The 27567-nt window shown below is 40.5% G+C and overlaps 1 protein-coding gene across 5 annotated transcripts in view; it reads right to left on the bottom strand.

Moving 5' to 3' along the window:
• tnksa (tankyrase, TRF1-interacting ankyrin-related ADP-ribose polymerase a) overlaps positions 1-27567 on the bottom strand; it is a 107565-nt gene that overhangs the window by 30643 nt on the left and 49355 nt on the right. For 3 of the 5 annotated variants that reach the window (XM_083565026.1, XM_083565027.1, XM_083565025.1), the window contains exons 4-7: positions 27259-27295; positions 24265-24340; positions 2647-2741; positions 480-546 (exon numbers count right to left, since the gene is read on the bottom strand). In XM_083565026.1, the coding sequence (XP_083421152.1) occupies positions 480-546; positions 2647-2741; positions 24265-24340; positions 27259-27295 (275 nt within the window). Of the gene's footprint in view, positions 1-479; positions 547-2646; positions 2742-5748; positions 5770-24264; positions 24341-27258; positions 27296-27567 lie in introns of all 5 variants that reach the window. The other 2 variants (XM_083565024.1, XM_083565023.1) reach the window with 1 other exon arrangement.

Raw genomic sequence — 27567 nt, 5'->3', positions numbered from 1 at the left:
GCATGTAATTGTTACTACACACTACATGGACAAAGGTTTGTGGACACCTGACCATGAGATTTGTATGTGCTTTCTGAACATCCTATTCCACATTGAGTCCTCAAGTCTTCTAGGAAGAAGTTCAACTAGATTTTCGAGTGGAGATTTGGGTTCATTCAGGAACAAGAGCATTAGTAAAGTCATGTACTGATGTAGGGTGAGGAGGCCTGGGGTGCAATCAGTGTTTCAATTCTTCCCAAACGTGTTTCGATTGGGTTGAGGTCAGGGATCTAAAGGAGGCCAATTAAGATCTTTCACTCCAACCCCATGAAGGAGCTGCCATCATGCACAGGGGCATTGTCATGCTGGAACAGGTTCGGGTCTCCTAGTTCAAGTGAAGGAAAAAGTCGATGCTCCCACATCTTATTCAAAATAATCAGTTGTCCTAATGCTTTGGTTGATTTAGTGTATTTCGGAACAGGTGACAGACCAGTTCTTACCTTCAGGAGCAGCTCTGTGACTTCATAGTGGCCATAGGAGCAGGCGTTATGCAGAGGGACGAGACCACTGAACAGCACAGAGGAAAGAAAGAAAAAAAAATTATTCCTTTTCCACTTCACAACCCAAATATTAAAACAAACACACCGGTACAATTAGGCTTTTCTTGGTCTTCAGGTTTATCAGGTTATATGTCGTGTTATTATGCTCTCATGCCAATAATCTGGGAGAGAGTAGTGGAAATTAGCCAGGGGTATTGCACACAACGTTACGAATGCTAAAACAAGATGTAGGTGGGGCCTGGAGTAGGAAATCAATATTCATCAGCAGTGAGTGAGCTGACATGTACAAAATAATCTGTTGACTGCAAAGAAGCTAAATGGATATTATGACATATGTTATTCGTTCTAATACAAGACCGATGGCGATTCGGGGGGCAGGAGGAACCGGGGGTGGTAAGAGGGGTTGGTTGGGAGACACTACTATTGAAATTAAACTTGGATATATATTTTAAAGTTGTTTCGTTTCACTGTGTACTGTGTCAGCTATATATGGTTGAAATGACAAAAGCTTCTTGACTTGAAAGTATATTAGATGTTTAACGCAATTTATTATTACTGACATTTGTGATCAACAGTTTGCAGTTTACATTTTTAAAACAATTTAAAATCAAATGTCTGTTTGGTTAAATAGTATATAAAATTATATTTTAAATATTAGATAAATTATATTAATTAAATTGGCACAAATTAAATTTTATTAAATACAATTAAATAAATCGGGGGAAAAAAAAACCCAAATTATTTTTTCTGTATGTATTTATGTATATATATATATATATATATATATATATATATATATATATATATATATATATATATATATATATATATATATACACATATATATATATATATATATATATATATATATATATACATATATACACACACACACACACACACACACACACACACACACACACACACACACACACACAGAAAAAATAATTTGTAATCACTTAAATATTTGTTTTACTGATGCGCCAAGTCTCAAATCGAGCACCAAAATCCACCATGATGCCCACACTCGGCAATTATAACCGTCCGTGTGGAAACACAGCAAAGGTTCTGTTTGGTGTCCTGATGATTAACGCAATTTAAAACACCAAATTACTTTAAAACATTTACAAGAATATTGTGTCTTCATGCTCTAAGTTGAGTCTGGTTTCACTAACAATAAACATTTATTTAAAAACTTGCAAAGTATTAATTTAAGGTACATGTAGAACAGATAAAAATGTGCGATTAAGTTGCGATTAATCACAAGTTAACTCAACATTTTACATATATTAATTCTAATTATTATATATAATTCTTTCACTTTGTCATTATGGGGAACTGATTGTAGATTTTTTTTTTTCTAACTCTTGTTGCGATATTCTCCGACCCTAATCTGCAGCACATGTATGCAAGAGACAGGATACAGGGAAATCAGACTAGTAATCTAATGTCCTAATTTTTTTCCTCTAAGGGTAATAAACTAAATTCATTTTCCTCTAGATGTCAGTGGATAATAAGTCGTTCTCTGAGGCCACTTTGGTGGAGTTTTTTTTTTTTTTATCGTTTCAAAGATTGAAATTGCATGTGCTGTATTGCCACTTAATCTGTTCACCGACAAACAACACAAGCATCAGAATATTAAGCGCACACTTCATATTAAACACGTTTGTGCACATTTAAAGGGATTTTTGAAGGTTCGAGGGCATCAGATTCAGGCAAACAGGAAGATTACAGTAAGCCAAATATCACCCTGGGTATTTATGGTGAGCAGAAAAGCATCTCAGAGCTCAGTGAAACTTCAGACTATATGCTCACCATGATTAGAAAAAGACTGGCCCTTTTAGATATTTGACATTGTTCGGTTTTAGTTTTTTTTTCTTTTTTTTTTTTATATAAACACAGAATCATCCTTGACTGTCTGTAGACTCACTAAGAAAAAGCTGTGTTAAAGGTCAAGCTGTACATCTCTATGCTTATTAGTCTGAGAGAATAAGGAGGAACAGTGACACTATGCCTTGTGTGTAAATGCAATACAATAGTTCTTAAATCAAATCGAGGTTGTAATTTGAATCGGGAAACGTTTCGAGGCGGGTGGAGCGATATCTACCCCTTGTCCTTTGCGTGCACGTCGGCGCCATGCTGCAGGAGGAGCTGGACGATCCGGACTCTGTTGTATCCCGCTGCCAGATGTAGTGGAGTCGACTACAAGGGGGGGAGACAGAGGGTATGCGTTTTTAATAAAATAAAATGATCCGGAGCAGTAGATATGAGCATCAACAAGGACACGAAGCAGCTTGACAGAAAACACTGAACGAGTTCACTTGGGTGTTACAGTGCAGTCTGGGGGCTGAGTATCGAAATGAAGCAGGTTTTCATTCTCCCTCAGGAAGTCCAATAACAAATAACCTCCTCTGGCCGTTGGTCCCTGTGCAATCCGACTGCTTTCAACTGCTTAATGCAGGCAATTCAGACTACAAGCATGTTAACAGCTGCTGCACACCATTTATCCCTATTTAATCGTGATATATCCTCATAGCTGAACTTCCAAAGCCATACAAAATTAGCTGGAAGGAATTGTAAAGATAGAAAGCGCCATTGTTCTGATTAACACGCTGCATTGATAAGTGGTGCGGTTACAAAGCCACCAGCTCGGAAGGCTCACCAGTGGGAAAATTCCCATTTCGACTATTCATTTTCATCAGCCTTAACTGAACCTTTCTAAAAAAAGAAAATTCTTCATAACCATAGAACACTGAGTAACAGGAGGCAAATCTTCTTTCTATTGTTCTGTCCTGATCTGGTCCAAAAAAAAAAAAAAAAAAGATGGAGAAATCACAAAAAATACGTGACATGCCCATAAAAATGTTCCCCTTAGATAATTAGACAAAATGGCGAATTAGAGTCATGTATTGTAGTAAACAAACTCCTCACTGAACCAGTCGCACGTCAGGATTTCGATCAATATGGTATTCAAAACCATCCAAGATTCCTTCCTGCATTACCTACAATGCCGTCGGATGACCTGAGGACAGCATTAGCTAACAAGAGGGTCGTGCAGCAGCTCTTCAGTCCTTTAGTCCGTCTCACCTGCACATCTGCTCTCACTAAATCTAACGAGATGTTGCTAGAAATTTCCTGCCGATGATGTGATTCGGAAACTAGCAGCGTCGGGAAAAACCAGGGCCAAAACGAATATTATAATATTCGGAAATCAAAATCTGACCTAAGCGTAATTGTGTGCGCTTTGTGTGAATGCTACAAGAAAGCACAAAGTTCCACAGCAGTCGAATGAGTCACTTCTCTGCCTGACAACAGTAAGAAACAAATAAATAATTAACAGTGTGAACACACAACTCCCGTGCGGGGTCCCGTTCACATGTAAACAGATGTTTTTTTAATCATTTGTTTTTTCTTCTTCCTCACACTTCCATCAATGAAAAGGACGCTTTATGAAAGTCGAGGAAAGAAAAAAAACAAACAAAAAAAAAAACAAGGTTTTTCGTTCAGATGCATCGAGCAGAGGTTTCGAGTCCCTTTTCACTGCGCGCATGCTGCCGGATGCTTTACGATGTTATAAACGTACGATGACTCCATTATTCGAGGCTGCTGATCAGGATGTTCTAACACACTGTGGCGTGTTTTGCAATTCTATTTCGCTTTTTGTTTTACGATCGAACCCACATTGCAGAGACCATCAATCGTCAAACCTTCGTGTTTCTATAAATCCTCGCGTTGGTCGGTTTTCTTTTTCGCCTTTCCTCTTTATACTATCGCTTGGCTGGAATTTAATCAGTTTTATATTTGTATGGATGGAGACATAAAAAAAATAAAATAAAAAAAAAAGAACTCTAGTCTTATTCCTGCTTCCTGTCAGTTGGTTGGACATTTTATGCAACAGCTCTCTACACTGATCAGATTTGGGTTTTTTTTTTTTTTTTAGTCATTTCATAAGTGGACAGGATTTCGAGTCAACATGCCAAATTAAGAAAAAAAAACAAAAAAAAAAAAAACAAGCGCATCATTGCACACGTCAAGAGGTCATGATGTGTGGTAAAGCAACACGGTGATATACAGCCAGGCACAGGCAGCGTTCATGCTCTGGGCATCTGTACTCATGACCTATCAGAGGTAATATGAAAGAAGCTGTAACTCCAAAAGAAAAGAAAAAGAACAGAAAAGGGGTGGAGCTAAACTCTTTGAACGTGATCTCGAACAAGCATGACGGAACAGATCCATGGAAAAGGATGCATGGGAGGCACAAGGCACACGCTTCCCACAAGGCTGGATTAGTGCCACGGACCGTATGGATTGCTCACAAACGAAACACACAAATCAGTGCATAATCGATGCGCAGGAAAATGAGACCTTCGATTTGTGGGAGGCTGACGAAATGCAGAGGCAATCTGTTTTTGGGGTTTTTTTTTTTTGGTTGTTTTTTTGTTTGTTTGTCCCCCCAAGGCATGCAAGTCACACCAATAGAAAAAAATCAGAAGGGATGAAAAGGAACTAAAAATAAATTAGCTGGAGAAATCAGCTTGCACGGTGTTAGAGAGCGCAAAGATATGAGACATAAGACTATAAAGTAGCAATCATATCAAAGAAAGAAAGAAAGAAAGAAAGAAAGAAAGAAAGAAAGAAAGAAAGAAAGAAAGAAAGAAAGAAAGAAAGAAAGAAAGAAAGAAAGAAAGAAAGAAAGAAAGAAAGAAAGAAAGAAAGAAAAAAATTTCGAAAGAAAAAGAAAGCGAGAGAGAAAGAAAAAAAAACGAACAAAAAAAACTAAAACAACTAAACAAAAGAAATAGAGAAACAAAACGAAACAAACAAACAAAAGAACGAAAGAAAAAGAGAAAGAAAAAGAGAAAGAAAGAAAGAGCAATAGAGAGAGAGAGAAAGAGAGAGAAAGAAAAAGCGAAAGAGCGAAAGAGCGAAAGAGCGAAAGAAAGAAAGAAAGAAAGAAAGAAAGAAAGAAAGAAAGAAAGAAAGAAGGCATTGAGGCATGGTGTGATTAGCTGCCTGAGAGGGAGGAGGAAACTACAGTGGGACGGTGGGCAGATGACTGAAATTAAAGCAAAATGTAAAAATAAACAAACAAACTGAATAAAAGCAGCTCCAAATCCATTCAGAATGTGATGAGGAATCGGAGCCAGCACACCGAATGAGCAACACAAAACTGAAAGTGCAATCTAATAACTTACTGAAAATAACTTACCAGCATTTTTTGAGATGTCGACTGAGACAATGTCGGCAGAATCACAAATAAAAAAAACAAACAAAAAAAAATTACAAACAAACAAAAAAAAAAATAAAAACACAAAACAATGACAATGATTGCATCATGTAATTTCAACAATGTGCTTGAACAGGCATCTTTACTTTCCTTCCCTCTTTTATTTGTTTTGCGCGAACTGCGTGTACACAAAGTTTGTGCGGCCGCAGTACTGCGACTGTGACTGAGGGCAATTCGAACTTTTCGTCCTCGATTTTCTGAGCTGTGACACGTCTCTGTCTTTCCCCTGATGTGGGAGAGACCGATTCCCAGCAGCACTCGCACAGCTGTGGCTTTCTGCCGACTCTCACACAAACTCTTCCCTTTTATTCCTCTTACAACATGCACGCTGAATCTATAATAGTACAAGAAGAGGCTGCAGTCTGTTCGTGTGTTTTAGATGCAGTGTGAACTGGCTGGAAACTTTGTACATTTCTGTGGGCATAATAGAAGCTGAGATACTGGTTGTGATTGGCTTTGTGGGGGGAAAAAAACTGGTCCTTCATTAACCAAATGGACAGCATTAGCAGGACTTTCTCCTCTAACGTTACTCTTACATCCTTCACCCTAAAAGCTTGTTTCGATTCATCGATACATTCGCACCCAAAGTAAAAAAAAATAATAAAAAAAAGACTTGCCACATAACTGAGAAACATTTCTTGCATTCTGATTGGTCAGCTCTGACAAATCCCCAGCTTGATTTAATTATATAGTAACACTGACTGCATCGATGAAGTTCGACTGTGTAACTTTTGATAAGACGTGAAGTGCTCTATAAGGAGATGATCTATATAACGTTGACGGAAGCCTCCCGTACCAATTGTCTTTGGACACGCACAAAAAATAAAAATAAAAATCTGTTTTTGTGCTTTTTGTTCGTTTCTTTGCTTCTTTTTGTCGTTTTATTGCATTGGAATAAATGAGTGTTTACAGCTGCTATAATGTGTGTTAATAAATAAATGATGTTCTTCTGCATGGAGTTAAAAGCAAACTGCTTGGACTTATGTGCAGTTGTAAAAAAAAAAAAATATATATATATATATATATCTTCTCGACTCACTGCTTCATCACAGCACCTCATCACTGATTATTTTACTTCACCGCCACATAGTATTTATAGTAATTATTCATTCATTAATATATCATAGTATATACAGTATTTACCTTAACTACTATTGTTCTCAGCTTTCCATTTGTTATACACGACCATAATTTCCTAACTCAAACAAGTGCGATGCTGTATGTAAAAAAGAAATATTCGAGTTCGGCCCAGTCCTATTCAGAACTGTCTCTATTTCTATCATGTATCTTCTTTGCCATAATAACAGTGGGGATTTGAAAATGAGACAAACAACCGAAAGTAAAAAGTGAGTTAAAAGGATCGGAGTAACCTTGACAAAGCTTTCTGTCCTCTCAGGGTCTTTGTACATTTACTAGTACATCGGGGACGTTTCTATAGCAGCTTCCCACATGCACTTACTATTTACATACTCATACGCACACACTCTGTACACACGCACACATGTTTGAACTAGATATTACGGGAATGTATATTGACACATAAATGCAGTTCCGTCCTCAAGATCGTTGGTGTAGAGGAAAATGTCGTGACATTTGTTATATTATATATAGACATATGGCTGTGTGTGTACCAGATCTCTCAGGTCGCACGTTCTGGGCCCGGTCGCACAGGCTCCGCCCACCAAGCTGTCTAGTGTAAAAGACTTATGCCTTCACATGTTCAGGGGTAATTCAAATAATTGTTTATTTTTTTTTAAAACAACAAATGAATCAATTAAAGCGAGAATTCTGCTTCCGACCCTCAGGGTGAATATTCATGGTCACCACGAGGAGCTTGCAGACTCACGGTAAACAAACTGAATGTACACGTGCCAGCGTGACAGACCCCAGAACTCAATCTGACAGTCTGTGTTTACAACCGGAGCAGCAGGTGATTCTGACGCTCGCCGTCTCTAGCTAAACATGAGAGCTGCTCAGTTCCGGATCGCAGTGGTGATCCGGTGTGGTGTGATCTCCATGGTGGAGGGCTGTAGAAAAGTTCTCCTCACTTGGGATGGGTATTGAGTCCAATCCAACTCGCCACAACCAATTTGTTCAGACGCAGGCTCGGAAACAAGCACCCACTCGCGGTAAGGCACATTTTTCCTCGACGTCAACACGGAACACTCGCGGATCGGCGCACCTTCACCTGGCAACCTTTGCTTTCCCACACACATCCCTATACATGCACTCAATCTCTGCCCGGTATCAAATATTTAGTAAAAAATTATTTATTTTAAAACATTTTTAACATTTTTACAAAAACACATTTCAGCATTATCAATAATTTGTGGGAAGTTTCCTTGATAAACAATCAACTGGACACACGATACCATTTTTTATAACGCAAATCGCATATCGACTGCAATAATCGCAACATGACATTTTTCCCAGACTGTGCTGCCCTAATTCATATATGAGGAACAATTAAATCCAAAAACCGAGCAGTCAGAGGTACCGACTGTGCGACTAGGAAAGGTACGGTTCAGTAGTCTTTCTTTCTGACATTTGACACTGTAGAAGGAAAAAACATAACCAAACCGGGACTGCAGAAGGAGAAAACTCATCTGTGACAGAGAAAATATCAGGCACTTGTGAAAAACGGGAGAGAAAGAGAAAGCGAGAGATTGTGAAATGGCACACACATGGAGCATGCGATGGTTTCTGCCAAGCTCCAGCACGGCACCTCGATCAAGGTGAGACGCATTGAACACAAATCCAGAGCTGTAATGAGAACGTCCAACTAAAGGAAAGTGATTTAGATGCAGAGGAGCTACAAATGTCCAATGTGTCGCTGTAAAGAAATTACAGCAGTATTTCCAGCATGAGAGCGGAAGGACACTTCCGTGCGTTTCACTCTTCCAGCCATGGAGGAATTTTGACCTGTAACCATGCCAACAGTGATTTCCCATCCCCCTGCCTGTTGTTTTCATAGTGCGACAGGAAGATGGGTCTGCGCTTAAAATAAACCTTTGGACCCAGGAAAGGCGACAAAGCATTTGGAGGGAAAAACAAGCAGAAGCCCCGACGCTCCTCAGGCCTAGCAGATCGATAAGACATTAGTCAGCTCTGCGATCGCTTATCGCTCTAACCTGCTTGCCAAATGACACCAAAACCCAGGTTTACTGCGTCCAACCCTGCGGTAATAAAGCAGCTTCTTTTCCCAATATCGTAACTCTCATAAACAATGACAAGAAGTGCTGTGTTCAAGAGATTTTGATTTAATTTGCATCATATCTGAGAACTATCTGCAATATAGTTTCTATCTGTATAAAAAAAATTGCTAATGTCAGTAGGCAATTTTTGAATTGGTAAAAAATAAATTTTACAATAAAAATGTACAAATTTGAAAAAAATGTAAAGTAGCTACTTTCCCCTAAACCCTTGTTGTTAAAGAGCATCTACGGTGCTCTTTAAAGAAGCTTTCTAACATGCAAAGAAAATAATATACATCACTACCGTGTATAATAGTCCGGGCACACTGTTTCGATCAACCTCACTATTCTAACACAAGTTACAGAATAAATTCAGTGCTGTTGCTCACAATACTCGACAGGCAACGCATAAATAAAGCATTGAGCGCTGGGGGAATCCCGACAGCTTTTCCTCCTCACCACCTTTAATCCAGATTCCTGATGTAAACCCTAGGATGTTAAAAGATTTATTTCCCCCAGTCCACTCTACCAATACCACAGAATGTACAGTAAGTATGGTAGGATTAGAAAAGAAGAAAAAGGGTAAGTACAAAATAAAATTATGTGATGGTAGATATTTAGAGTATATTAGTGAGATGGAAAGGAGCTTGATGAGGGCTGGGTGAGAGTTGGAGTGCAGTACTTGGGTAAAAATCCACATAAATACTGTATACAAAGAGGAATAATGGCATATAAATGCAACAGCAACATATATTTCATGTTGAAGCAAATGTTCATTACGAAAGTGAAAAAATGTGTCATGATTCGAACATACAACATTTACTATATATTTTTTTCCTGCGAGGATTTACTGGAAATAAAGAAAACACACCCAACAGCAGCCTTCTAATCCACCACAATACAGTTTCTATCCTTTTCAAATTGCAATCTATGCCAAGCCCAAGAGAAATTCCTCTCACGTCGTACACTTGGAAAATAATACTTCTGCCAGTGGAAGAGAAAGCACCTTTGTCCTCCTCATATCTATTAAAGAAGGTCTCCACAGAGCACTCGCACCCTTTAGCAACCCGTCGAGACCAGCGGCCCAATCAGGGTTCTGCTTGTCTCTCAGGTCTGTTTCACAAAGGCGTAGAAGATCACGAATGCTTTTTGCAATTAAGAGCGATAAAGTGGTAGTGAGAGCGAAAGAGACGTGAACCACTTCAGGTGCAAAGCTCCAGCATTCACCTACGACTGTGCAGGAGCTTGCAGAGAGTCTGCCTGTCTACAAAATATAGATAGACAGAGAGAAAGACAGATAGATGAACAGACTCATATCTGCACATCTGAGTGGGAGCTGAAGTAAAAGAGAAGAAGGGGAGAAAAACGAAAAGGTTGACTCTTCTTTATAAACCTCGAAGGTGTAATTGATGGTTTCTGCAGTGGGTGGGGTATGAGTGATCGGCCTTTCCTGACGCGCGGTCGCGGCACACGGCGTCATGATAACACGCTCACTGTGCTGTGTTAATGAAATACACTCCGGAAAGATCCATTATCTTTTAGGTTGACTCAGCTGGTCCAGATCGCACATGCTGGAGGAGAGCGGGAGGAGACTGCCCTTCAAACCAACAGATTCCACTGCCACATTCAGATCATTCACCTCAGCACTTACCTTAGCAGCTCTCCATTTACCTCAGGAGCAACACTTTGTAAGCACAGACAGGTGGCGTGAGGGACAGAAATGAATATCTCAGTAAATTCACAGAACGTGGATATGTACAGCTCAAGTAAAATGCTTTCACCTGAAAGTGAACAGGTTGCACGATAACTTTACCCTCCGAATCCGGGTTCATCACCACGGCTTGGATCGAACCACTTAGAACCATTAACCCGGTCAACAAGCCAGAAGAGAAAATTCTATTTACAGTGGAGGTCAAAATGACAGTAATAAACAAAAAGAAAGAAAGAATGAATGAACGAACATTCATTCAGGCAGACCGACCAACAGACAGAGACCGACCGACAGACAGACAGCTCGACCGACAAACAGACCGACAGCCCAACCGACAGACTGACCGACCGACCAACAGGCAGACAGCTTGACAGACCGACCAACAAACAGCCCGACCGAATGACTGACCGACCGACAAAATGCAAAGAAAATAAATTCAGACATGAAAAAAATAAAGAAAAGGACATAGAAAGAAGAGAAAGACAGACATCAAGAAAAGCAGGAAGAGAGGGTGACAGTGTGGCTGGAGGACAGACAGACAGACTGGAATGAGAGGCAGACAGGCAGAGAGACAGAAGGCTTCATTACAGTCCCCAGAAGTCTTCTTAAATTAACTGCGCAGTATAAAAGGCATGTACAGTAATTAACAGCAATAACACACACACTTCCTCTGGGCTTCTTTGGTAGTTAATGGTTTTTGCTTGCTAAGCGGGTCTTCGCTTGGAACTGTCTCTGAAAGGAAAAGCTTGGAGACTTTAGAACACAACAATGAGCTTCTGATAGTTCTTGATTTAACCATGTGTTCCATATTAATTGTGCAGATTTTAGCATTTGAAATGAAGTCAACTAGCCACTTTAGCTAATGCAAAAAATAAATTAAAATTGGTCCGTTTGTTAGATAGAAACCAAGATGTTTAACGTGTTCCAGCATTCATGTGAAAATCTCTTTAGTCTTTACCTCTATGGAGTGCACCTGCTGAATAGACGAGCTAACAAGACAATTTCCTAGACAGCTTAATAAACCTATCAAGCTCCACTTCCTCCGACTGCTTACTTTGTTGTCATCCGTAATTAACTCGCAATTATCATCGTCTCATCCCCGTCCTTTTCTCTACTCTTTGTTCCCCTTTTCATTCCTTGAAAAGAAAATAGAAAAAAAAGACCACTCTCCTGGTCCTCATAAGTCATATGAGTCACAGATGAGCTAACGAGTTGGCCATCCTTCAGGGACCTGAGATGTCGGATGTTTCAAGTGAATGTTCTTGAATTTTGTGATGTTTGTCCGTAAGTGTTTAGCCTCGGAAATCACTGTGCCGCTTTGCGCAGTTACGCCTCCCGCCACATACGCGTGGCATTTCTTTATACAAATAAATATGCGTATGCCTTAGACTGGTTTTGCTTTACAAAAAATAAAAAGTCTTCTTATGCCTCCATTATTTCTGAACAATTGGCAGGAGTCTTAATGGCCATGTTAGCATACTTGGGCATCAACTTTTGCATTTTAAATGTATAGATAAAAGCTTTGTCCTTTGCTAGGATTCCATACATCTATTCTCTTGATAATGACGTCTGTTCTCGTCCTGCTAATTTCATCTTTAAGGGCGGCGGTAATCACCGAGACGTCTTTCTTGCTCTCTATCTCTTCGGTGCGCTAATGTTTCTCACAGGCTTGTACATGAGCCCTGTGAGTGATCGGCGAGGGCAAATGCGACTTCACGCTGTCAGTCAGGTGGGACGGTAGAGTGGAACAGGACAAAATGAGAGAATTATACAGTAGAGGACTGCGGATCTGCTTCCAGCTTGTAGTCTATGATCTTTCCCCAGGGAGGCACATGATAGTAGCAGCGGTGTATCTTTTAATAAACTCAAACGGCTGCTTTCCAAGTTTCGATGTTCATGTGAAGGCCTCTTATTTTCACTGATTGGAGGAGTTCAGCTAATGAGAGGGAATGAACAGAACTCTGGTGATCTTAGGACAGATTCTATTGAGTATGCAGCTAGAACAGCTTCAACTCTTTTGGGAAGAATTTCCACAAGGTTTAAGAGTGTGTTAATGGGAATTGTTGACCATTCTTCCAGAAGTGCATTTGTGAGGTCAGACACTAATGTTGGACGAGAAGGTCTGGATCGCAGTCTCCGCTCTAATTCATCCCAAAGGTGATTCTATCGGGGTTAAGGTCAGGACTCGCCAAACTCGCTAATCCATGATTTTATGAATCTTGCGTTGTGCACTGGTGCGCAGTCATGTTGGAACAGGAACAGGCTGTCCCCAAATTGTCAAAAATGTCTTTAAGACTTTCTTTCACTGAAACTAAGGGGCCGAGCCCAACTCCTGAAAAACAACCCTGCATCATAATCCCCCCATCACACCTGTAACCATGTAAGTGATTGGAACACCTGAATTCTATGATTTGGATGGGTGAGTGAATACTGTTTGCAATATAGTGTATATACATATGACTGATGCAACGCAAAAAGCATTCACCCACTGGGCTAAAAAGTGGCCATGCTCTCTGGGTAATATGGATAAAATGCTCTTTTATCCCTGACAAGTACAGCCACGTTTGCCAACCCTGTGTTTATAAAATCCTGTTTGCAGAAGATGGCAGACAGTACATATCTCCTGGTGCATTAAGCTGCCCTGTGATTCAGCACAAAAAAAAGATGGGCAAAGGCAACTGCCATCATGGTTTAATTAGTGTTGAATCAGCTACACCAGTTCTATTCCACAAAATGGCTGAACACCACCAAAGCTGGACAACCCATAGTTCTCCAACACTGGCTTTGACTGGAAAAGAGCTCAGCATGGCACAGACCAGCTCTATAATTGGCTGGCTTTACATGTCTGAAAGGAAGCACCCTTGGCACCCTAGCCTTCATCCTCAATAGTGTAACATTTTTTTTATTTTTTTTTATTACAAAAATAAAAATTTTTAAAATAATAAGAGAGCTGGTTAATAGGAGGGTTGAGATTATTGAGTTATTTCATTCAGCACCTCCATGCTGCAACTACTGGGTCCATGAGCAAGGCCCTTAAGCATCAATTGCTCAGCTGCATATGTTAAATAAATCTAACTTATCGCAGTCAAATGCCATAAATGTAAAATGGTTGGTGGCCAAGTTCTGTTCCTCCAAATCAAGAAAGGGATGATGTGACTGCAGGCTTTCATTAAAACCAAGCAGTATTCCAACCAATTATCTAGTGGCCATCCACAGTGGCTGTAGTAAAAGCCTGCAGCCACCCTGGCCATTTTGGGATAAGACTGAAGACTGGAGAAACCTGTCCCAGGAATGAGTGTGAAATTTATAGCTACTGTAATCCCTCAAATCCAACGAATGGCCTTTTTTCTAGCCAAATTTGATTTATGTCCTGAGTGTCTAATGCTTAAAAACTATTCTTTTTCTGGAGGAAATGAGGCAGCTAACGCCTGCCCCTTTTGAAATATAGTACTTAATAGCAGTAGTGGACAAAGTACACAAACCATGTACTTGAGTAAAAATAGAGATACACTAAGTAAAATATTACTCCAGTAAAAGTGAAAGATCTCCCTTTAAACTTTTACGTGGTAAAAGCTCAAAAGGTATGTGCTATCAAATGTACTTATATCTATTTAAGTTCTATAATGGCAGTCATTTTATAATTTTGTCACAAGACTCGCTTAATCAACTCTAATGTTACTCTTAGCTCTATTAATTAAAGAATAATAATGAGTCACTGATTGATAGATATTAAAATTACAATTAGCCCAAAAATACTTAAAAAAAAAAAATCACGCAAATAAGGCCACAGGTGCTGTGGCAAGTTACAGTCAGGAGTTTCATTCATCATTTATTACTCTCAAAATGTTCTGCTTCCTTTGGTACTGTATGCTCGTGCCGAGTAGATACCACAAAGCGGCTAACAAAACAAGTTCAAAACAGAGCGCGCTCTACACTGATTGGTTGCTTGCCGCGTGCTTGACCAGTTGAACTCTGAGGATTTGAGAATTAGAATTGTTGCTCTCCACAAAGATGGCTGAGGCTAAAACAAGATCGGTAACACCCTGAAACTGAGTTACAGTACAATATACAGGGTCATACAGAGGTTTTCCAAAACGGGTTCCTTGCGGAACAGGCCTCACAAGGGTCCATCCAAGTAGGTAAGCCTTTGTGCTGTGCGTCAGGTGCAGAAGCTGCTTCAAAAAACAGATGTATGAGTGCTGCAGCATTGCTTTAGATGTTGCAGAAGCGCAAGGTCCGCTTGTCAGTTTGCTGAAGCCTGCCAAGAGCATGAATTACTGGAACCATGTCCTGTTGTCTGATGGGTCTAAGATAGACTTGTTTGGTTTAGATGGTGTCCAGCATGTGTGGTGACCTACAATCAAGCATGGTGGTGGTAGCATCATGGTCTGGGGCAGCATGAGTGCTGTTGGTACTGAGAAGCTGCGGTTCATTGAGGGAAACATGGATTCCAACATGTACTGTGGCACTCTGAAGCAGAACCTGATGCCCCTCCCGTCAGAAACTGGGCCGAACGGCAGATTTACAACATAATAACAATCCCAAACACCAAAATGACAACTCCCTTGCTGAGGAAGCTGAAGGTGATTGAGTGGCCAAGTATGTTTTTAAACCTGAATCCTGTTGAGCACCTGTGGGGATCCTCAAGTGAAAGGTGGAGAAGCGCAATGTCTCTAACATCCAGCAGCTCCATGATGTCATTAAGAAGGCGTGGAAGAGGATCCCAGCAACAACCTGTGCGGCTCTGGTGAATTCCATGCCCAGGAGGATTAAAGCAGTTCTAGGTCAGCAAATCTTTACGGCTACACAAGCAGTAAAATATATCAGAATTTTATTTCTATAGTATTGTACCTTGAGAAGATATACTAAAATGGTTGCTGAAGGGGTGCACTCACTTTTGTGAGATACTGTCTATGTAAAGGGTACGCACAGACCTGAAGTCATTTTTTAAGGCATCATGTGCACCTTCTATTTGCATGGTTACTTTTTAAGATAATTTCATTCTGCATTATCACCACCAGCTTCTTTAATACTCTGAGTCTGTTTGAGAGTTGTGTTTGACTGATAAGACTGGGGCTAATGAGTGCTCAGTCTGTAAATTGACAATGTCTGGTGTTTCCATTTTAGATAAAGACAGCCAGCCAGATAAAGAAAAAAGAAGAAGCATGTATTGTGCTAGGCAACTGCCATCATGGTTTAATTAGTGTTTAATCGGCTACACCAGTGCCACTAAACATGATGGCTGAACACCACCCAAGCTGGACAACTCATAGCAGTCCAACACTGGCTTTGCCTGGATTAGAGCTGCTCAGCGTGGCACACGACCAACTCTAACATTGTGTCCAACAGTTCCCTGGGCTTTGTGCATGCTGTGATTTGAAGGATGTCCTTTTTCCATCCTTCACATTACTGCATTTCACAGGATACTTCATTCTCAGGGTGGGCGAAACCGTGACACAAGCACACAAACCACGTGCCACCTTTGGCACGTGCACAGAGCATATAAAACACGTGTATTCGTAACAGTCGAACGGGGCGCGCTTGGCAATGCGGATGCCATAGAGATCAGGAGCTCCTCCAGGCTTAAAATGCTATGGGTCTTCCCAAAAAAAAAAAAAAAAAAAAAACAGCATCTAAAAGGAAGAGAATTCTGTAACGGCGTGTTCACCAAATTAATCTGCTTTGGGAACCCAGCATGGTTTATGACTATCAAAATATGCTAGTTGCGATGTTAATCTCAAGCAAAGAAAAGCGATCGATCCCTGTGGTGCCTAAACCAGAAACCCTTGAAATTACATTGCTTAGAGTGAAGTACTGCCTGAAGAAAGCAAGCTCCAATTCAGACTGTTTCAATTTGGAGCAAGGAAAATAAGTTTCCAGACCTTTGGCTTTCATGTGCGATGGGAAAGGAAAAAAAATAAAATCAAAGAAAACTCAGCAAAAAAGTTGGTGCAAATTAAAAGGAAACTTCGCTCAGGGCCTGGATACGACCATGATTCGCCTCATTTCTGGGGAGAAAAGAAAAATACATACACAAACAGAGGAACCCATCTGTAATTCCATGACAAACAGAAAACAAAATGATACCAGCCAAGAGCAAAGTTCTCTTAAATGACTTCCCCTGCGAGCTTGCATTAGCTCTGATGATTTATGTAGCTATCTGTAAGGCATCGCTGGTGATAAACAGCTCTGTGAGAATGGAAATTAAATAACGTCCCTGATGTAGGTAGCAGCGACATGATATATCGAATGTATCGTCAGGATCACGGACTGTGCGTTGGGACAGATTTACAAAACAACACGCAAAAGTCTAAACCGCGTAACACGTAGCTTGTGATGTTGCATCAGAGTACTGCAGAATCCTTCGTTCTGATTGGTCTTAAAGATTTGATTGAAAAGTAAAAGGGCTAAAACGATTCCTCGAATAACTCGAGTAATTCGATTACAAAATTGCGACGTTGCGTTTAGTCTGTTTAACTTAACGCAGGGCACTGTGTTTCTCACGGACCATTATTGCTGACGCACTGCTCGCATTATCAAAGTTTTTCGTATGTGCTTTAAGAGTAATAAGTATACTTTTGAAATATGATGCTATTGAACAGGGAAATCTGTGGAATTCTTTTTTTATGGAAAAACTATTTTAACGAAGGGAATTGTCCAGTGTCAGCGCTTTGTAAAAGTCAGTATTGCACAGGAACAATTTTTTTTATTTACATTGTGGTTTCACAGTAAAATACTTGTTATTTAGACAAATAAAAAAAAAAAAAAAAGAAAAATAAACCAAACTGGTGAGAACCAGAGAACAATTGCTTCAAAAGTGTCCCAGGAATGTTCCACAACACAATGAAAAGTATCTAGTAGTGGAAAAGAGCTCTCTCCCTGTGCGCTTAAGATCACAAGTCTGAATCCTGATGAGTTCGAATGAGCATAACTGACTGCGCTCTTAAGTCAAGGTAATAGCTGTGAAGTACACTCTTTCCCCTCCTGTCAATCAGAGCAACACTGGCCAATCATGGATGTCTTTGAGTACAGGCATGCATTGGGACATGGCTCTTCTCTTGGTGTGTTATGCCAAACCGAGATCACATCACTCTGCTACCTACACACAAAGCATATAAAAACCCTAATAATCCTCCTATATAGTAGATGTCATATAACAGACTCAAATTAATTGTGGTGATAAAAAAAAGAAAAAAAAAGATTTGGCATTTTTTGAGTGACACACAAGCGTTTTTTTTTTTGGTTTTTTTTAATGATGACTTTTTCCAAGTCATTTTCCCTGTGGGATCTTTCAATGTCACAAATTGTTTACAGTTCCACTGTTTTCCAACAAAGCAAAGCATTTTTAGTTGTGATGCACAGCGTGATAAAGTCTTTAGAGGATACTGGTGCAAGGTTTGCCAGCTTGCCCACCACTAATCCCTAATGTGTGTCGTTTCTAACTGCTCGGTCGCTATTGCGGTCGATGAAATTACTGCGCAACTGGGTGAAGCCCAAACTGAAAGCTGACAAATTGCTGAGCTTTTTATTCCCCCCTCCACTGTAAACCTGCCACGCCACTTATTAGTATGTGAAAGGCTTTCCTGCGCATATCCGAATCTTTTGCGTGAAAACGTTCCTTAATTTCACACTACAGCATCGCAGATAATCGGCGGAACCCGCGGAGCATGAAAACACGGTCCTTTTTTTCCGCTGGATGCTAATTTTCAATTTCGACGAGATGAGAAAACCTCGCTGACACGCTGTGCTCCAGAAGCAGCAATACAAATTCATTTAGACCTTCATTTGAACCAGACTGTGTGTTTGTGGCTCAGATGAGCATCGTGCTCTTCCCTTATCACCTCTCGTTAGAGGAGCGTCTGAAAGCAGCGCCGGCTGGTGGATGCACGGTGCGCAAACTAATGAGCGTGCCCAAGAGTTGCCAAACGTACCATTAGCCTGCCACATTACAGGCTATGCTAGTACAAAGCGCAGGGAAACAAAACGTGACCGAAACGGGACAATGACTGGTACTGCCGTTTCCATTGGTACGCAATGATGTCATAAATTGGGCTCCTGAATGCTGCATTCTGATTGGTCAGCGGCTCTGATAATAGTCCAAATTTGAAAACAAGTATGCTTGTACTAAAACATTACAGTTGATAAAAGCTGCAGTTTAATCACAAGGACTTGTACACAAGAGGCTTCTCAGTAACTAATTTAAAGCTAAGTAATTTTACGTTTATAGGAGTCTCTAGTGTCGGCCTTATAGCAGTCACATGTAGGTTGGAATACAGACCGTTACAGAATCTACACTACGTGAACGAGACTTTGTGGACCGTACAACTGGTACTTTTTGAAAATCCCATTTCATGTTTTCTCCCCATATGCTGCTATATTAACCTCCACTCTTCTGGGAAGGTGTTCCACAAAACAGCATTCCGATTCATCCAAAAGGTGTTTGATAGGGTTGAGGTCAGAGCTCTGGAGCAGGCCACATGAGATCTTCCACTCCAACCGACATACACCACATCTTCATGGACCTTGTTTAGTGCACAGCCGCATTGTCATGCTGGAAGGGTCAAATGAAGGTAAACATTGGTGGTAAAAGTTAATGGTATGACCAGAATTAATGGAAAAATCAGGTGTCCAAATACTTTTGTCCTTATGTTGTACATCACAAGCACAAAAAAAGATTGTGAATATGATTTGGATGTTTATACTGTAATGAAAATCTTTCAGTAATCAAAAAGAAATACTGCTGCTTATGAGAAAATCTATTGTGATATAATGAAACGGTCTCACAGCCATCAACTGATTTTCATGCTCTGTATTTTGCAAAGTCTATACCTACAAAACTACTTTACTGTGACAAAGATTAACTAAGAAAAAAAAAAACACTGAAAAGTCAATTAACAAAGAACGACGCTCTTTATAATGAACTGCCTTTATCTGCGACTTAATGAGATACAGAGCATGGTGATAAACGGTCGAGATAAACATGCTCCTGAGGTTCCAGTGACCACTTTTCCTGCTCCTCTCTCCTCCGTGAATCTTCCCACTTCTTCCAGGCCTGCCTCTGGATAGTGTTCTCTTCATTTGGAGGCCACTTTGTGCAGCTGGGGACGGTTTCTCATCAACGCCTTGTGTGGTTCCATGAAATTCCCGAGTAAGAACGGGAGCTTTAAGGATGGATTTGGACTGTTAATGTCATACAGTCTGCTAAATTGACTCAGGAATACAGTTTGCTTCTGATCATCGTCACTGTACCTCGCAACATCGTATATCTGCAATAAATGGACATTCGGTGCAACCCAGATGAGAATGGGTTCCCTTTTGAGTCTGGTTCCTCTCAAAGTTTCTTCCTTATGCCATCTTGGGGAGTTTTTTCTTGCCACAGTCGCCACCGGCTCGCTCATCAGGGACAAATGTACACTTATAAAGAACATATTCACTTTTCTAACCACATTATCTGTGTAAAGCTGCTTTGAGACAATGTTCATTGTTAAAAGCGCTATACAAATAAAAAGTGAATTGAATTAAATAAACATAAGCCACACAGATAAAATCTGTGATCTTATTTATATCTGAACTTTTATAAATACCTGTACGATATTACTATTTTCTCCCTCGCTTGCTTTATTAAAAAATATTAATGAATAAATACATTTGTTTTTTACCTCACCAAAATCAATTTTATCAGCTCTTTAATTCATCTTACGCACTGTGTCCCTGAAAAGGCATGGACCAGCACTAGATGTCTGCGTTTTTTTTGTTTTGTTTTTTTATAAAAGCTACAATATATAACAGCGACCCGATGAAAGCAAGAAAGAAAGAAATAACCGAATCAATATCAGCTTCTAAGCGCACCGGCTAAATCACTAATCCACATAAAAGAGGCATGGACGGCAACTAGCAGGCAATAAATTGCAGCCCCGTGAACGTCGATTCTGCCTCTCCCTTGCGCACACACACACACACACACACACACACAGAGGATGATGACCACTATCGCAAAAAAAACCTAAACTAAAAGCCATCTGTAATGGAGAAATGCAACACTGAATAAATGAGTGAAGTGTCTAGTAGGGAAAGATGGCAGGGTTTTTTTTTGATAATTAAGAGACAGCTGGAAAGAACTCCTGGTGCACTCTCTCTCTCTCTCTCTCTCTGTGTATCTAGAACACCAAGGTGAGTAAAAATAAAGGCAGCCCCAGTGGAGCTGCTCAGAAGCGTGCTGCTAAATAACAGTGAGAATGGCAACCTGCTGGGCCTCAATCACCTCCATATGCTGCTCCTGCATGGAGAAAAGGCCGTGGCTGTGTTTCCTCCTCATGTTAAGAAAGAAACCTGACAGTCTGGATCGCTCGCTGAGTTATGGGCCACACCAAGAATTTCTCATTAACGAAAAAAAAAGGAAGTAGGAGCCACACAAGCGGTACAGGAGCGCTGCCAAATACATCCATCCACTGGTGCGAGGACGAAGAAGAGAGCGGTAAGAGGATTTATTACCTTTTAAAACCGTAGCAAACATCGGAAAAGAACTGATAAAGAAAGGTGGTGATGAATCCTGCGGCAAAATGAGCGATCGAGAGTTCTTCCAGAGATCGCGCTCCGCCGCTGATGCGGTCAAAACAAGTCTCGTCGGGGTCCGTAATAAAATGGTGTTCCTTTTATTATAAAATGATCTGGTAGGAAATCACTTGTGTATAAATCGCATCACTGTCTGGAGCGGAGATAGCGGCCCCCTAGCAAACTATTGCAATAGCCTGCAAAGAGTATTTAGAAATAAGCTGCAATGCTCAAGCAGAGCTCATAAACTTCTTCACAAACAAGAATGTTATACACAGTAGTCCCCCGCTTTACCGCGGTTTCGAATCTCGCACCCCCGATGTATCGCGTTTGCCACATAACTCATTAGTTTGGCTGATTTTCCCGGCCTCTCGCAGATAGCACGATTCACCGAAAACCTATAGGGAATTGTTTTTATGGAGTTTTACATTGAAATAATTAAACTTGTTAAAAAATATATAATTATTGATTAAAATAAAGTAAAAATGCTAAATACTGTACATCACATGTACTCACCATAAATGTAATAAAGTGTACTGTATGTCTACGAATTTACACCAAATTCATCTCGCTTATATTCTTGCAAATGTTTTCTGTGTGTGTTTAAAGTGCGTGGGAGGATGATTTATGTTGTAAACAATAAGGGGAAAAAAAACAAATTAAAAAAAGCAGAGAGAGAGAGAGAGAGAGAGAGAGCGAGAGAGAGAGAGAGATCAATACATTGTAGTGCAGGCCAGGCATCAGTCTGCCACTCTACCTTGAAGGGCTTTATTCATGAAGAGTCTCAGTAACAGTTGGTGTGGAATAAAGCTGGCAGCTAACAGCAGAGGAGTGACTGATGGATATTGCGCCCTGGCTCGCTCTCTCCGGGAGGCACGCCACAGGTCCTCAGACTCAATAACGCTAATCTGCAGCTCCACTGCGCTGCACGCCGATTCAGACCAGGTTCAGTCAGAAATCCTCCTAACAAAGACGACGGACGCGAAACTGATTTTGGTTTATCCTCCACTCCTGCTCGGGGCCTTGTAAGAGAAAATCCAGCTTGCAGGTGCTGGTTAAAGTGACGCCATCACCTCTTTCTACTGCATGATAGAGGTATCACCGGTTTATCAGAAACACACTGTGTGCTGTCTGCACGTGCACAAAGCCGGGATGAAGGAATACAACAGATGGGACGGACACAGTCCTACAGAAATCACTGCAAATATGTACTGCGCAACGAAGCCTCATCCAAAACCCAGCTTGAGCAAAAAAAACACCGTATCTTCATCGTCATGCAGGAACAGGTTTGGGTCTCCTAGTTTAAGTGAAGTGAAAATGCAATGCTACGGCACCCAAATACCTCCGATCCAATTGTATGCCTCCGACCTTGTGGTAAAAGTTTAGGAAAGAACCACATATGGCTGGAAAATGCAGACAAAAGGTGTCGTTCTTTCTTCAAATTTGATCTAGAAGATCTCATTCTGCAAGCTGAACCTCCAAACACATTCATGACAAGTTCCAAGTTTAGCGGCGCTTTCTGAACAGACAAATGCTTTTCAATCAAACAAGACTCGGAGAACAGTATTCGCTGTCTCGCAATACAGAGGACAACGTCTGTATGATGATTAACGGTGCAAAACAAACAGCACCGAGGCGCTCTGGGACGTTTTCATGAGCTCTGTATCGACTGTACAGGGAAAATACTCAGACTAATAACTGTGCCTAATTTTCATGACATTTTCAAGAGGAGGACGGGGAAATAATCAAAATGTAATAAATATGCATGAGTGTCTCTCGGATACGGCCATGTGCCCTTCTCTACCCCGCAAAAAAACGGATCTTACTCGACTCCTGGAAGCCCAGCCTCGAGAGACAGGATAAATATTCATAAAGATCTAATCAGTCATTCTTAAATGTTGCAAAGTCTTTGGCATAGAAACTTAAATGAAATGAAAGGGGGGAAAAAATGACCGGGATTTAGGGAATGGTGAAAAAGGCACAGATTTTGCTGTGGTGGCTGACACTCAATCCGCAAGTACATCACTCTCGTATAGAAAACAAAACTATGTTGGCTTAGGAACGTGTAACGCTGCAAAACTCATCTTTTGATCAGAAATTAAAAAAAAATAAAATAAAATAGACATATATATATATATATATATATATATATATATATATATATATATATATATATATATATATATATATATATATGTCTGCCGTATCATAGCTGTATTCTGACCACGACTTCCTACCGCGCTAAAAGGTGCCAAAAAATTCTAGGATTTCAATGTGCTAAATGTAGCTGTGACAAATGCGGAATGTTGGCAAGAGTTCATGAGCTCTAACGCTATAATAGAATATGGTTTCAAAAAATTTTTCCAAGCGAGTTTGTTCTAATATTTGAATATCCCATCAAGCACTACTAGAAAATAGAATCGGGCACAACGAAGACTCAGAGAGACTGTTCACTAAAGTCAGTGTCTCAGTATAGATGGAAATTATTTTAGGGAAGAACACTTATGCAATACTTAGGCGATTTTATTATTTTCAGTTTGCAAATAATCGGAGTGATTTATGATACTGATGTAATACACTGTACCTCAGAATGTTGTTGATCCCCTTTTTCAGCATTACATATTTAAAAAAAAAAAAAAAAAAAGAGCATTAATTACACTAAAGATCTTCCTGATCGTGAATGATTGTTCACTTTCTATTTCTTTTGCTCAAACTACGCATTTTGTGCCGAGTTAAGCATCTTTCGGGTTTATATATCATTTCTGCGTAAATGATCGCAAATGTGCAAACGCGACACATGACCTGATGAGGCAGAATTTCCCCAAAACCATTAATAAGGCGCAAAGAGTTGTAGTATCTGGTATGATGCTCATGCAGAGGCAGAACTCTATTCCACGGATCGACTCGCCATTTAACGAGCAGCTAACCGTCCTACCGGAAACCTGTCATTAGAGTGTGTGGTGTGAGGTTAAGAGGACTTACCTTGCGGCCGTCGCTGGCATGGCAGTTGACGTTGAGCGGGGTGAGCAGGGCCATGAGCTTCTCTTCATTTCCGCTCCTGAAGCAGAGCAGCAGTTTATAAAGAACATGGGAAAGGGGAAGACAAAACAAAAAACTAAAAAAAAAAAACACTAAATCTGGAGGAGGCAGAAAGCATGAGGCAAGTAGACAAGTGGGAGAAATGAAACATCCTAGTAAACACAAAAAGACTGAGAGAGATGGAAAGCTAGAGGCAGTCTTCTCTTGTGGGACCTCAGAGCAAAAAAAAAAAAAAAAAACAATAACACAAGATAGGGACCTGGAGCTCAGTGGGGTGAAGTGAAGGCTTCAGCATTCTTAATGCACAGATGACTTCTGGGATGATTGTGTAAAAGTCGAAATCTACCTCACAGGCTCGCACAATCTTCTGCAGTGGTGCGCTTTGCCGACGCGGACCAGATATTAAAATTCATGAAGATTACACGCAGATGATTGCATGCTGCAAAGTGCTGATGGCATAAACTGCGGGGAGCACGAAAACTAATGATACACGAGCAAGAATAACTGCTTTTTTTTATTATTCCGTATATAAACGACGAAAAGACGAGAGAAAACCACTTTCTGTTATGTAGAAGTGAAGCTTGAAACCTGAATCTGACGTTTGGAACAAATATATTTGGGCACGTTTGACACACAAATATTGTTCATCTGGTGGCTATGATTTTGACGTGGTGCTCGTTTGCCCTGCGATTATATCTATATTTGTAGAAGTCGGTCGTTTCCATGAAAAGCATGCTGAGTCCTGGGTTTCTCAAACTTCAGAGCTTTGGAAAGCATAATAGAATAAAAAAACACCAGAGACTTCATTGGCTCATCTGGCATAGGGTCACCTCAGAGTTTACCCAATGATAGGTAATCTTAAACTCGCTGTTCCTCAGCCAAGCTCAGACTACTGTGCGCCAGTGCTGAGCCATGTTTCATTTACTATAGCAGGGTATCTATAGGAAGCCGAAATACAATGTTAGATATCAGATTGATCTTCATATTAAAAGACAGCTGATGGCCTTGACTCTCTTGCTTCTAGACACTATGTATATAAAAAAATAAAGCTCATTTAAGTATCATGCCCAGCCAATTTTATCTGTATACAACAGATAAGACAGCACAATAGATTGGGCTTATCAGATTCAGAAAGCACCTGACAAGTGGCATTAAGATAGAAAAAAAATAATAATAAAAATTGGCACCATTGTGGCCAGAGTGTACAAAAAAATGGATTAAAAAAGTTATGGATTAAAAAATTCTAAAGATAGCAAGACCCTGAGGTTTTAAAAAAAAAAAAAAAAAAAAAAATGTATTGAATGAAATGTTTTGAGATATAATGTTCTAGTAAAATATTTATATATATATATATATATATATATATATATATATATATATATAGATATAGATATAGATATAGATATAGATATACTAGAAGATTGCTGAACTCTAATTGGTTAGAAGCTACGGGATTACTTTCCAGTACCGGCAGCTTCAGCAGTTGGGCAGCAACAATCCCCATGTTTACATAAACGCGCTTATCCCGATCCATTACCGTTTCTATAGTAACAACTTCACTACCTTGAATTATAGTCTCCAGCATCAGTGCTTTTTACCCACTAGAGGTAGTGCTGCATGTTCACGGTTTAAACCCTGGCTGATGATCGAAGTATAAAATGTTCTTTGCTTTCGTTAATATAGAATCTTTAGCCGTTTTGCAGTGGCATAGGCGGAAAAAAATAAAATAAATGTAATCTGGACATTCTGGTAATAGTAGCCAGGTTCTCTACCCAAACATGATTATTTCACTAGAACAGCACATTCCCAGGGGTTTTACTCCTTTTTTTCCCTAGTAGCTTTAATTGTGCCACAGTATTTTAAAATCTGCCAAATCAATACAGGTTTATGGCGGACACTGACTTCTGGGGCGCTCTCTATCTTGGCCTCGAGTTATGCAGCTCTGTATTTTCCTCCACCTACACAGATTTGGCAAACTAGCTTTCAAAAAATAAAAATAAAAAAAGCTGAGCTGTTTTGTGTTGCTAACTACAGATACCTGGCTTTAGTGAAAAGAGGAGATTCTACATTTAGATGCACACTCCTGTGGAAAACCTGGACATGGCTTCCTAATACATTTGAGGGCGGAATCTTTACTAAAAAGCACGAGTTTCAAAAGGTGTGTCTGAAGCCCGAATGTGTGAAACGACTCTTAGGGCTGAATGATGAAGAGAAGAAAATGGGAAAGCAGATTTATTTCTGCTGTTATGGGAGGAAAAAAAAAAAAAAAAAAGGTTGTGAGGTTCATGCTCCGGCTTAATGAGGGTGTTGGATTGAATTGCGAGTCCTTTGTAGCCTGTCCTTGGTGCTCCTGAGCCATTACTAAATGACATGCCGTTGCCGGGTGTGGGGGGAAAGCGCTGGAGCTCGACATGAAACGGCCGTATAAATGCTTCGAGGATGTCACAGAGTCTCTGTATCTCCCGGGACTAATAGCACTGATGTGAGGACAACAGGTAGGAACAGGAAGAGAGAGGAATCGTATGGAGGTGGCTAGCAGGGGAAAAATGGGTCTTATCATGGAAAAGCCGTCAGTTACGAAAAAAATGTATAAATAACAATAATACATGATACAGAGCTGTGAGCTTGCTGAGAGTCAACATTATGCTACATGCAACTCCTGCTGTGTCTATATGTGGCTTTGTGTTCCCTGAGGCAAATGCTGATCAACACAAAAACATTAGCTGTACCTCGTGACCTCCCCCTCCTTAATACCTGAGAGACGCATGCATGCATGCATGCATGCATGCACACACAAACAGAGAGAGAGAGAGAGAGAGAGAGAGAGAGAGAGAGAGAGAGAGAGAGAGAGAGAGAGAGAGAGAGAGAGGGAGGAGGAAGGAAGGAAAGAGAGCCAGACAGAGGGAATACAGACAGAAGAAAGATGCATGGACTCACCTCGCCGCTTCCAGCAGTTCGTCCTTCTTGTATTCGCCTAAGTGATTGCAAAAAATCATGGTGTCAGAGGCAGACAGAATAAAGGATGCACAGCAGCAGCAGGAAGCCAGAGTCACACAGCAGCACTGGACCAGCGGCAGTCCAACATCCAGCGTAAAAATCCACACGTTCACGCATAAGGAGCCCCTCTCTCTCTCTCTCTCTCTCTCTCTCTCTCTGATCAAGCTGTGACGCTGAACCCAGACACGCTCACAACAACATCGTCCAGCAAACCGAATCGACACGCATCGCTCGCATCCTAGAGCTGAA

This window comes from Silurus aristotelis (assembly GCF_946808225.1).
Source record: "Silurus aristotelis genome assembly, chromosome: 16".
Classification (NCBI taxonomy): domain Eukaryota; kingdom Metazoa; phylum Chordata; class Actinopteri; order Siluriformes; family Siluridae; genus Silurus; species Silurus aristotelis.
This window is presented reverse-complemented; position numbering and strand designations above follow the sequence as displayed.